The following is a 12,069-nucleotide window of genomic DNA, read 5'->3' as shown; positions in this document are numbered from 1 at the left end:
GTTTGGGAAGCGTGATTGGGACTTGACAAGCAATGACGTGCACACTAGTTCAGCCTCCAATGTGGTCGATTGAACACCCATCCCCTGTCCTTTTCTTGACTCCTTATCAGAGTATGAAACAGCGACCCAACAAATATAAATTGCTACGTGAAAATAAATTAAAGAGACTGATTTGTAGCTTAACATAGTTTTGACACATGTGAAAATGAAAAGGTTTATGTCAAATTATTGCACTGATATTTAATTTGAACTTTAGATGTCTAGTTGAAAAATCCAAAGAATAACAGCCAGATCAGCTCCAGATCGGTGGTGGAGCACTTGACTCACTTAAGTACCAGCCTTTCTTAGGCACGTATGCCTTTTTGACAAGCTTTTCTTAGACACTATTATTCAATAGATAATTTCACTAGATATCGTTCAATTTCATCCTAAGTGCACTACAACAAATATGAGCTTTGCCGACTCTTTTATCCCGACGCTAGGGGAAAGCGTCGGGAAAGGTTGGCTCAGCTCCAGCCTTTGCCGACGCTTTGTTCTAGCGTCGGGAAAGGTTTACATACAACGACGCTTAAAAGCGTCGGGAAAAGATTAAAAGACGACGACGCATAAAACGTCGTTAGAAAACATCAAACCCTCCAACCCTTCGCCCAGCCCCCTCTCCTCCATCGAGAGCCGACTTCCCACCTCCATCGAGAGCCGGTGCTTCCCCGCTGCCGTCTTCCTCCTTCCGTTCGCCTAGCCCCCTCTAAAATTCGGTCGATGCCCTACTTGTGCGCGCGCCGACTTCCCACCTCCATCGCGAGCCGGTGCTTCCCCGCTGCCGTCTTCCTCCTTCTCCTCTGAGGTAAGCCTCCTCCTCCTCCTCCTCCTCCTCCTGCTGCTCGTCCTCCTCCTCCTGCTGCTGCTCGTCCTCCTCCTCCTCCTCCTCCTGCTGCCCATCCTCTCTCGGTCGATGCCCTAGCTGCGCGCCGACATCAATCCTCCATCCCGAGCCCTAGCTACTCGGCCACCGTCGACCTCGCCGTCGTCTGAGGTAAGTGATCCTAGTATCCTCAACCATGTATTTATTTTAAGCCTTGCGATTTTCCTCTCTGGTATGTAATATATTAAAGTCTGAGGATTTGAAGCATGGGTTTAAACTGTGGTCACGTTCATTTAGTCTTCTTCCTATTGTTTAGGATCAGATCTTTATTCGCCATGGGCATAAACTGCGGGACAATTTACAAAATATGATTAGGTCTCCTTCCGTGCTCTCTCTGTCAATTTAGGTTTTGTGGTAGATAGTTTCAGCCAAGAGCTACCTACCTTAGAAATTTGTTATGAATTAAAGGTTCAGCGGCAAGCCAGTAGCTAGGCTAAGTAAATTGTTTGAAGCTTGTATAGAATTTCAAGATTCTATACAAATTATACAAAAAAGCAAGAGAGAGAGAGAGAGGAATTTCTACACTCACATCTACTTCAGCCACTATTTCACCAGGAACTGTAGGTGGCACTGGTTGAGGTCCCAATTCTTTTTTATAAACTTTTTGCATCTCATCTGCAACAGCTCGGGCCAACGAATCCTATATCCAAAGCAAGAAAGCAAAACAAAAAACAACTGACCCTCATATCATGGACAGAACTTGAGAGAAATGAGACTATCTTATCTAACTAGCCTCTAACCAGCCTCTTTGATGAGCTACATATAACTGGAATGTTATAGCGCATTAGGAAGTCCACGAGATACCTGATGAGCCTCAAATGGAGGATTGAATGAACATCCTGGTGGCTCCACTTCAACCGCCGGAATAAGAGAGGTGGATGACTTCTGTCAAATCCCAAGAATGTACCATTAGGCATTCTTGCTTTCCCATGAAGAAAGCAAGATATCACCAAGCACCTGTCTGTGAGTCATAATTGAAATTTGCAAATGAACTGGCTCTTGTAGGTGCTTTTTTCATTTTTAGTTTCAAACTTTTTCAATGTAGCTTGTGAATCAATTATTGGAAGAATGTAACAGGTGGATCCAGCTCTTCAGCATTTTCTGTTGGGTTGATGCTTTCGGCGCCATAGTGCTGACCATTGAGCTATATGTCTTTCGTTTCACAGTACTCCCTGTTGCTATGATTGACTTTAGTGATATACTTAACATCACCTTCAAAGGAAATAGGATACAGTAGCCATCCTAGCATGGCCTAAGAACAAAGTGGAGGTATAATGTCATCATCATGGCCATCACTTGGGCAAAGCATGCCACGTATGACAAGGTGCACTATGCAACAATAGGTAAATCAAGATCTTAATTTTACTTTCCTTTAGTTGGAAAACATCTCATGGCATGCAAGAAGACAGAGACCACATGAAAAGCTTCACGTTGTTTAAGTTCACTTCAGTAGTATTTTTTAAGGACTTCCTAGATGGAAATTGCATGCTTCGAGCAGCCATGTAACTCTAGGCTTCCTCAGAAGTACTAAATGTTTAAATAATTTATTTGTTCACGAGTCATCAGATCATAAATATGAGATATGATTGTCTCACCTTTTTGGCCTTGGCACGCACTTCACCTGCAAAGTTTGAAGGGGGATAAAAAGATCAGAATGGAGTCAACATTAGGTAATTATAATAAAGCAGTGCTGGGCATATTAATCATGAAAGAACCTTTTTCGTTCCATATGTCATGGACTGTGGTAGCTGAATCCTCGCCCTGAAGATATCAAGAACAGATAATAAATATAAAAGATAATTTCCAGACCTAAAACTTCTCTAACAGATTGCATACCTTTGAAGCATTTTGTGTTTCAGTGTTTTCTTTCAGAATTTCTTTCTTTTTCTTTTTTGACTTTTTCAATGTTGAAGATGGTACAGGTTGCACAAAGGGATTGCTCTGAAGCAAGCTCATAGAAACGAGTTAGGTGCAATGAAGCTTCTAGGATCGCTTCTACAATAGAAACTAGCAGTGTACCATTAGGCATCTCTCATCTACAATAGATATTACATCAAGCACGACTCATAATCCTGTACAAACACAGAGAATGCATGTGCCAAACAAGTTGGCTGGAACATTTGTATCCAATAACCAAGTACACAAGTTGGCGAGAAATAGAAGAGAGTCAAAAGTTTTATTTATCAAAAACAGAGAAATGTTTCTGGACAATTGAGTTAAGTAATTTACAGAACAGTATCATATCTGCAGGTGAGTCATTCTCCCATACATAACATCAATCCATGTTTCGGAGATTCTTCGCTTTGTTTTTTATGTAGAGATTCTTTGCTTTCAGTAATCCTTAGCTGCCTGATATATGCCCTGAGAAAGAAAAGAAATGTTCATTTCCAAGGATTAGACAAGTGGAAGCAGTGGCATGACAAAAAGAACTAAAATAGCATAGTATGTGTTGCCCACTTGCATTTACATATATCCTTCATCTTGAATACAGATATCATTTCTGTATGCTCTCCAACTGTGGTGTCAATTAATTGAGCTTGGTGGTCTCTTTCAGAGCAAAAAGAACATCTATAATGTAGCATGTCGTGTCCAATTTGGTTCATTCTTTTCAAGTCTAACAACCAAAAGTTGATGTCATTCTTTTCAAGTCTTACAACCATGCAGTAATATGTTTACGACCATGAAAGCATTAAAATTTCTAGCAAGATGATGATGCCTCCATGGCAATGGAACTTTATTTAGTATAAATTTATCATTTAACCAAATATTGATTCTTTTTTGTGCATACCAGGTAACAATATGCCCCGAGGGAGACGATTTAGAGATGTGGAGTTCCAGCATTCTCAGGTGGGATCTACTTCTGATCAGTCCCTACAGTCCCAGCAGCCATGTGAGCATCAGCAGCACGAGTCAGGATCTCAGCGCGAGCCTCCTGCTGATTGCCCGGAGGATGAGCTCCGGATCCAGGGTAATTCAATAAAATATTTCATATTTTATGTTCATATTTGTCTTCAACTTTTTAAGACATATTTTATTTAATTTTAATAGATGGACAAGGGACGGTGAGGACGAGACGGGGACCCACTCAAGCAAAGGATGTGTGGAAGCTTCCTCCGGGTGAGAAGATCATCATCCGATGCAACGAATTGGGGCAGCCCATCAATAGAGCTGGAAGTCTACTATCAAGCTTTTTAGGATCGGTTGCACGCAAGGGTCAGCTGTGTCCGCTCAACTATACGAAGTGGAATGACATGCTTCCTTCGTATAAGGTTGAGCTTCTTAAACTTATAGAGGTAATGAATTGAATTTATTCTTTTTAATTCGACACCTTCTGTATGTTAATTTGCTTTGTACCATAATTTTATTTTAGAGGTTTAATATTATTATAACATTCTGTACCTTGTTGTAGGGTAAGTTTGTACTCCCTCCAGAGAGCCATGATTGGGTGCTAAAGTCCCTCAACCGCAAATGGAAAGAATATAAAGCAAAATTGAAGACGGACTTCAAGCGCGAGGGTATGACAGAGGAGGAGGTTGCTCGTGTGACTCCTCCTGATGTATACCCTCAGCAGTGGAGGGAGCTTGTTCACTACTGGTTTTCTGAAAGAGGACAGGTCATGTATATTGTTTCAATATCTTCTATTATCTTTATTACTAATATAGATTGCAAATATATACATTGAATCATATTATACTGTATGCTTTTATTTTGGCAGACATATTCTAATATTGGTAGAGCTGCCCGAGCATCTCAAGCAGTTCCTCATACTTCAGGCTCGAAGAGTTATGCGAGACGTAGAAATGAATTCGTAAGTTCTTTTGAAACTATTTGAAACTCTACTAACATATAGCACGTATCATGATATATAGTTTTGCCCATATACTTTCCGTATGTGTAGATAGTAGAGCATGGAAGGGAGCCTGGTGAGGTAGAGTTTTATAAGATGACCCACACTCACCGAGATGGCACCTTTGTCCGGGACGAGTCGAGAGATATAGTTGTATGTATTCATTTTTTTTATTTGATCATAATTATTTTATTAATTTTACTTCCTTTAAATTATTAATGTGACTGTTTATTTTTTTGAGAGAGATATAGGAAAGAGCTACAAATCTCATTTCAGAGCGCGTCGGGGAGTCGTCATCATCCGACGCGGCCAGTCGCGTCGAGGCTCAGGTCTATGCAGAATTGATGGGCCCAGAACGTTATGGTCGCGTGAGGGGTTACGGTATCGGAGTTACCCCCACTCAGCTGTCTGCAGTGAGCCGATATACCCAAGATGCCAGACAAGGTACTAGCACTGCAGAGGTTTGTAGTTTGAAGACAGAGATGGCACAGATAAAGCAGTCATATGAGACAAGGATAGAGGAGATGAGGCAGAGTCATATGACTGATATGGCGGAGTTGAAGCAGAGCCAAGAGTTGAAGATACAATCTTTGCAGGATCAGCTTGACCATATTTCATCTTTTTTGCAGAGATTTGCTCCTCCGGTACATAACTAAATATATTTGAATATATTATATAATCATAATGTATTCTTGTATGAGCGTGATGACTTTCGTATTTTTAGTTTCTAAAGTATTTTTTTTTCTTGTAGGTTGATGATACTTCATTTACTCGTAGAGATGATGCCGTCGATCCTTGATACATATCGTAGATTGTGTACTTAGGAATTTGAGATGTATATTTTTAGAATGTTTTTGAAGTACAATGTAATCAAATATTATAATATGAATGTAATCAAAGTTCTTGTTTGTGACGTGTATTTTGTTATATATGTGATTTAGTGTATTTGTTTTGTTAGAATTTAATATGTACAGGGTATTAAAAATTACTTTTATAAATTTTTTTAAAAAAAAAAATTCATTTGCCGACGCTTTTAAGCGTCGGCAAAAGCCACCGGCACAATACCGGCAAAAAATGGCACGCCTTTAACGACGCTTAAAAGCGTCGGCTAAGGGAAAATAGTTAACGACGCTTAAAAACGTCGGCATAGGCCACCTTCGCCGACGCTTTAAAGCGTCTGTGTAGTCCAACAGTGCCGAGGGTGGTCGAAGTTTGCCGACGCTTAAAAGCGTCGGCTAAGCGAAAATAGTTAACGACGCTTAAAAACGTCGGTATAGGCCACATTCGCCGACGCTTAAAAGCGTCGGCATAGACCGCCGACGCTTTCTTCACGCGTCGGCCTAAACCGGCTCCACTCCCACCTGCCCGACGTCGGAGCCACGCTTTGGGGAGCGTGGGTGAGAAACTCGCCGACGCTTAGAAGCGTCGGTATAGACCAAATATAGCGCCGGGAGATATCAATTATTTTGTAGTGGTGCAATATTAAGCTAGCTCCTATGAATTAACCAATTTTCGAATTTCCGTTTGAATGGAATCTGAAAATTACTCCGTGAGGAGTCCAAATGGAGGTATTAATAAACCTCTTGGAGGTTAGGAAATCTAATATTTTGCTTGAAAAATTAAGTATTAAAGTAAAGCTAGCATAAATGTGTAACAACTAAAATATAACAATTTTAAATTATGCAGCAAAATATATAATAATTGTAGCAATTTAAAATCTAGTGCTAACAGTAAATAAACTTTCCTGGATTGTTAGCCTAGATGCACAAATATAATTGATAAATTAAATATTTCTAATATTCAAAAACAATAAATAAGAAGAATAAACTAGCAAATAATTAACTTGACAATATAATAATAAAATGAAGAAAGAGAGAGAAGATGGCCTGTGGATCGAAGCACGCTGATGCGCTGTCCCAGGAAAGTTTATGCCCCCCACGCACGGGTCTGCTGGCACAGATCTCCTAGAGATACGACGACCCAACACAGAACCACGTCTTCCCCGTCAGTGCGCCTCCAGGGAAGAAAGTAGAGCACGTTCACACTTGCAGATACCTCAAAAAAACTTAGAAAAATTATGAGGAGAAGAAAAATTTTCTTTATTTCTTTTCTCCCCAATGATTCCTAGAGCCTTTTTTTATCTAGACTCTTGGAATAGGGAGAAGAGAAAATTTTGATTGTCCTTTGAAATGATCCCTAGAGCCCTTTATATAGGCCCAGGCGTGTCAAAAGAAGAAGATTCCCCTCTCGCGGATTGATGACGTGTCTTCTTGTGCTCCTTTGATCCTTCGGCTTATTGCATCTTGGCCGTCCACGTTTCGTTCCTTCTTCGAAGGGCCTTTCCATGCTTGCTCTTGCGCTGGATGCATGACACTTGTCATGGTTTGCTTTCTTTGGGAATTTTTCCATATTTGCTCTTGCGCTGGATGCTTGCCACTTGGCCGTTGACTAATTTAGTTTTCAAAATTTTAAAATATTTAATTTAATTCAACATCTTCAAACTTCATATGCATATCAGTCTACATGTTCAAACTTCAAAGTATATGCATATCAGTCTACATGTTCAAACTTCAAAGTATATTCATATCAGTCTACATGTTCAAACTTCAAAGTTTTTCTTGACCTGAAGTCTTTGAAAGATGTAATACTAAATTCAACTTGAAAAAGTGGTGCAAAATTTGAAAAAGAAGGAACAGTTCACTATTGAAGCTGTGGCTGGAGGATGTACACGGGCTTGTTGCAAGTTGTGCAAGCAAACATTTGCTTACGGTAGTGGGTCGAAGATTGCAGGCACTAGCCACCTCAAGAGGCATGACTTGTGGACAACAAGTCAGACTCTCGGATATGTTTGCCTTACTGGGCAATTCATCGACAGCGACTGGAGGCTGCACAGAAGAATGCTTAACTTCATGATGGTATCATCTCCTCATTCAGAAAATGCTCTTAGTGAAGCTATCGGGGTTAGCCTTTCAGATTGGAGCATGAAGTCCAAGTTATTCACCATCACTTTAGACAATAATTGCTCATCTCATGACATCTACAATGCAAATCTCAGAGACCACCTGTCCAACAAGAACACGCTCATGCTCAAGGGTCAGCTGTTTGTTGTCCGTTGTTATGCCCATATCTTGAAAGTGTGAAATTTATCAAAGCTTCTCCAGCCCGTGAAGAAAATTTTGCTGAGATTGCCTTGCAACTTGAAATTCCTAGCACAAAGACATTGTCTCTTGATGCTGGCGGCCGCCTTGGAATATAAACAAGCATTTACTGTATTGGAAACATGCGACGATAACTATAATGAAGCACCATCGACTGAGGACTGGAAGAAGGTAGAGATTACATCTTTCAAAGACTACTAAATCAGAAATTAGAAGTTTTAAGAGACAAGACAATAGATGTTCTTAAAGTACCAGCAACATTTGAAACTCCAACTGCAAGGACGGATTCAGGAATGTAGCCGCACAGAACTCATCGAAATCCATTCTTCTGTACCGAAGAGCACTAAGCTGGCAAATGGCAATATAGTTTTTTCTTTATAACACAAATAGTAAGCTGAGCAATATAAAGGAAAAAACAAAAACTTCTAACAATCAAACACATACTGAGATCAGAAGATCTTGTACACGGGATTCCTTCATTGCATCAAACTCGTTGGCGCATTTACTTCATCAGTTGGCACAACATTATAAGGCATACACTGAGTATAAGTATCATCGTCCTCCTCTTCCAACTTTTTTCCCATATCATACAAGTCCCTAGGTTTCGTTTTAATAACAAGAGACCAATTTTTATCTTTTGAGTCTTGCACAAAAAATACTTATCGAGCTTGAGATGAAAAAACAAATGGATCATCTTTCAATAACACACCAGTATGTATCAACCTTGAAAAATTTACAAGTGTGAATCCATTTATGTCTTGCCTCAAACCTCTAGGTGAGTTTATATCCACCTAATCACATCGAAATAATACTACCTTAAAATTTCCATAATAATCCAGCTCATAAATATCTGTTAGAGCACCATAATAATTTTTTCCGTCCGCCTCAACTATAACTCTACTATTTTGGGTTTTTCTAAATTTCTCACGCTCTTTAGTATGAAATTTAAAACCATTTATAATGAACCCAACATATCTGTTGACAATATTATTCGGACCTCGAGCAATGACTATTAACTCATCAGAACAATGCTTCTCCATCATCACTGGTACCTAAAAAAAATTATGGAAGTAATGATTAATTTCTCTCTATAAAATTTTAAAAAAAAGCTTAATATATTAGACATCTAACCTGTTTGGAAAGCCATTCTGGAAATAATTCAACCAACCATCGTTGCTCAATCCTTGGTGTAGGACGAATGTTATGGTTAAGACTTCGCTGAGCTATTAAAAATTCTCTACACGATCAAGGTTATCTTTAATTAAATACCAATATTACATTCTCCTGACATGACAGTAAATTTAGATTTCAATTAACCATACTAACCTGCGAGACTCGGATATTATATCACTATGAAGTAAGACATAGCGATGTGCCTGTGCCAACGATTTCTGGTCAAGAACAACACTTTCAACTTTTCCCAAAACTCTTCCACCAGATGAGAACTTGTAAACATCTGCATTCTCTATGATATCACAATTCCTTTGAGGTCGATTGAAAACCGTTTCAACACCTTCAAGATATCTCGAACAAAATGTCAAACACTCCTCATCAATATATCCTTCAGCAATCGAGCCCTCGGGATAGGCTCGATTGCGTACATAATCTTTTAAGCGCATAAGAAACCTTCAACAATAAATTTTTAAAATAAATATCAAAATCAAACTGATTATTAAATAATTATATTAGAGTTTAGAAAAATTACCTCTCAATAGGATACATCCATCGGTAGTGAACCGGGCCACCAAGTTTAGCTTCCGCCGCTAAGTGAATGAGTAGATGAACCATAATAGTGAAAAACCCAGGAGGAAAGATCTTTTCCATATTGCATAGTGTAAGTGCAATATTAGACTCCAATTGATCAAGCTCCTTAGGATCAAGAACTTTGGAACATAATGCCTTAAAGAATGATGACAATTGAGAAACAATTGCAAAAACTTGTTTCGGTGTTGACGATCTTAAAGCCAATGGAAAGATATCTTGCATCAAAATGTGACAATCGTGACTTTTAAGATTTGAAAGTTTTCGCTCTTTGAGATTTACGCATCGTGAAATATTCGATGAGTACCCATCAGGAACCTTCAAATTTTTCAGAACTGTTAGAAAAGATCTTTCTCTTGAGTAGACATTGTATAACATGCAGGAGGTGTATAAAATTTATCATTGGCAAGCTCTATCGGATGAAGCTCTTGTCTTATGCCCATATCTTTCAAATCAAGACGCGCTTTCAAGTTATCTTTGGTCTTCCCATCAAGATTTAACAATGTTCCAATCAGGTTATCACAAATGTTCTTCTCTGTATGCATCACATCAAGGTTATGTCGAAGAAGATTATACTCCCAATAAGGTAAATCAAAGAAAATGCTCTTTTTTTTCCATAGTTGTTTCTGTGTAGATGCTGCCATTGAGTCATCATCATTTTTCTGACCATATATGTTGTCTTCATTCTCAAAAAAGTTGTCAGCATCCTCAGCAACCTCTGCTATTAATCCTTCATTCATTGTGCTGCCAACATGCTCCCTCCCCCTCTTCTTTGAACATTTGGCGACCTTACCCGGTATATAATTGGTGTCATGCATTTGTCTGAAGACTTCAGTTCCAGTTGGTGGAACAGGGGCAGATCGCAACTCTATGGTACAATCAAACAAGTCTTTCTGAAATCGAAATGGATGGTTTGCTTCTAACCACCGACGATGGCCCATATAACAGAACTTTCCTCCATGTTTTAACCAATACGAATGGGTTGAATCTCCACAAGAAGGACATGCAATACGCCCCTTAGTGCTCCAACCAGATAAATTAGCATATGCAGGAAAATCATTGATACTCCAAATAAGAGCTGCACGCAATTTGAAATTTTGTCCAGCAAAAGCACCAAATGTATCAATACCCTCCCATATTTGTTTCAATTCCTCTATTAGAGGCTATAGAAAAACATCAATATCATTACCTGGGCCCTTGTCACCTGGAATAACCATTGATAGAATTACTGAAGACTGTTTCATACACATCCATGGTGGCAAATTATATGGAATCAAAACAACCGGCCAAGTGCTGTATGTTGAGCTCATCATTCAGAATGGATTAAACCCATCAGTAGCTAAACCTAGCCTAACACTGCGAACATCAGAAGCAAATTCGGGATGCCTATCATCAAATGCTTTCCATGCGGGACTATCCGCTGGGTGTCGTAACATTCCATCCTTTGTACGGTCTTCGTCATGCCATCTCATCGAGGAAGCCGTCTTCGGTGATGCAAACATCCTTTTCAATCTTGGTATAAGAGGAAAATACCTCAAAATTTTAGCCGGTTTTTTCTTAGTCGGTGCAGCATCCACTTCAGTCAACGAATCATTCTCGTCATCTTTATGTTTTCCCCATCGTGAAGTTCCACATATTCGGCACGACTCTTGGTTCCTATTTTCACCACGATATAAAATGCAGTCATTCGGACAACTGTGTATCTTCTCATATCCAAGGTCCAACTCTTTTATCAGTTTTTTGGCTTCATATGAAGATGATGGCAAAGTAACACCTTCCGGAAATGCATCCTTTAATAATTGAAGAAGCATGGTAAAAGACTTGCTGGACCACCCATTCAAATATTTCAAATGTAATAAATGCAGAAGAAAAGAAATCTTCGTAAAATTCTTACAACCTGGATACAGTTCTTGATCACAATCTTTCACCAAGTTATCATAATGAGCTGTGTCATCAGAATGTATAGATTCCTCAACATGCATGGACTGATCAATAACTGCACGCTCATCTTCTCCTACAATTCTGATACTATGTCCAAGAGCATCTCTAAGTAGGCCCCTTATATCATCTTCTTCTACAGAATTTTGTTCCGTGTCACTACATCCAAAATTGAAGGTGTCTTCTAGATCGGAGGGTTGGTTACATGAAGGTATGAACTCTCCATGGAGTACCCATTCAGTATAACCCTTTAGAAAACCATTCCATACCAAATGTTCTTCAATAATTTTTGGATCAAGAGCAGAACCGTTTACACATTTTTGACATGGACATAAAATCTTTCCGTTCATATTAGATTTCTCAAAAGCAAACTTAATGAAATTTTGAACTCCAACCAAATATTCAGCACTAGATCTTAACTTATTTATCCAACTTTTGTCCAT

The 12,069-nt window shown here is 39.2% G+C and overlaps 3 protein-coding genes and 1 pseudogene across 4 annotated transcripts; 1 reads left to right on the top strand and 3 right to left on the bottom strand.

Moving 5' to 3' along the window:
* Positions 1-925: 925 nt before the first annotated feature.
* On the bottom strand, positions 926-2,895 carry LOC120104659 (ribosome biogenesis protein NOP53-like). The gene is made up of 5 exons (XM_039116159.3): positions 2,759-2,895; positions 2,638-2,683; positions 2,518-2,543; positions 1,727-1,807; positions 926-1,562 (listed from the first exon to the last, which is right to left on the bottom strand). Exons 1-5 carry the CDS (start codon positions 2,876-2,878, stop codon positions 1,356-1,358), a joined length of 480 nt encoding a protein of 159 aa, XP_038972087.1. The 5' UTR covers positions 2,879-2,895; the 3' UTR covers positions 926-1,355.
* On the top strand, positions 1,010-5,440 carry LOC148714648 (uncharacterized). The gene is made up of 7 exons (XM_088715774.2): positions 1,010-1,033; positions 3,714-3,890; positions 3,971-4,215; positions 4,332-4,535; positions 4,638-4,730; positions 4,821-4,922; positions 5,021-5,440. Exons 2-7 carry the CDS (start codon positions 3,722-3,724, stop codon positions 5,423-5,425), a joined length of 1,218 nt encoding a protein of 405 aa, XP_088571900.1. The 5' UTR covers positions 1,010-1,033; positions 3,714-3,721; the 3' UTR covers positions 5,426-5,440.
* Positions 5,441-9,182: 3,742 nt separating this feature from the next.
* On the bottom strand, positions 9,183-10,733 carry LOC148700414 (uncharacterized; annotated as a pseudogene). The gene is made up of 2 exons (XR_016399205.1): positions 9,633-10,733; positions 9,183-9,553 (listed from the first exon to the last, which is right to left on the bottom strand). The product of XR_016399205.1 is annotated as an uncharacterized LOC148700414 (transcript).
* A 268-nt stretch (positions 10,734-11,001) lies between these two features.
* LOC148714647 (uncharacterized) lies at positions 11,002-12,069 on the bottom strand. Its single transcript, XM_088717224.2, has one exon. It carries the CDS (start codon positions 12,067-12,069, stop codon positions 11,002-11,004), a length of 1,068 nt encoding a protein of 355 aa, XP_088573350.2.

This window comes from Phoenix dactylifera, chromosome 2 (assembly GCF_051530095.1).
Source record: "Phoenix dactylifera cultivar Ajwa chromosome 2, Ajwa_hap1_PhDact_Kaust_v1.1, whole genome shotgun sequence".
NCBI classification, from domain to species: domain Eukaryota; kingdom Viridiplantae; phylum Streptophyta; class Magnoliopsida; order Arecales; family Arecaceae; genus Phoenix; species Phoenix dactylifera.
Note: the sequence above shows the minus strand (reverse complement) of the source record. Positions and strands in the feature narration are given on the sequence as shown.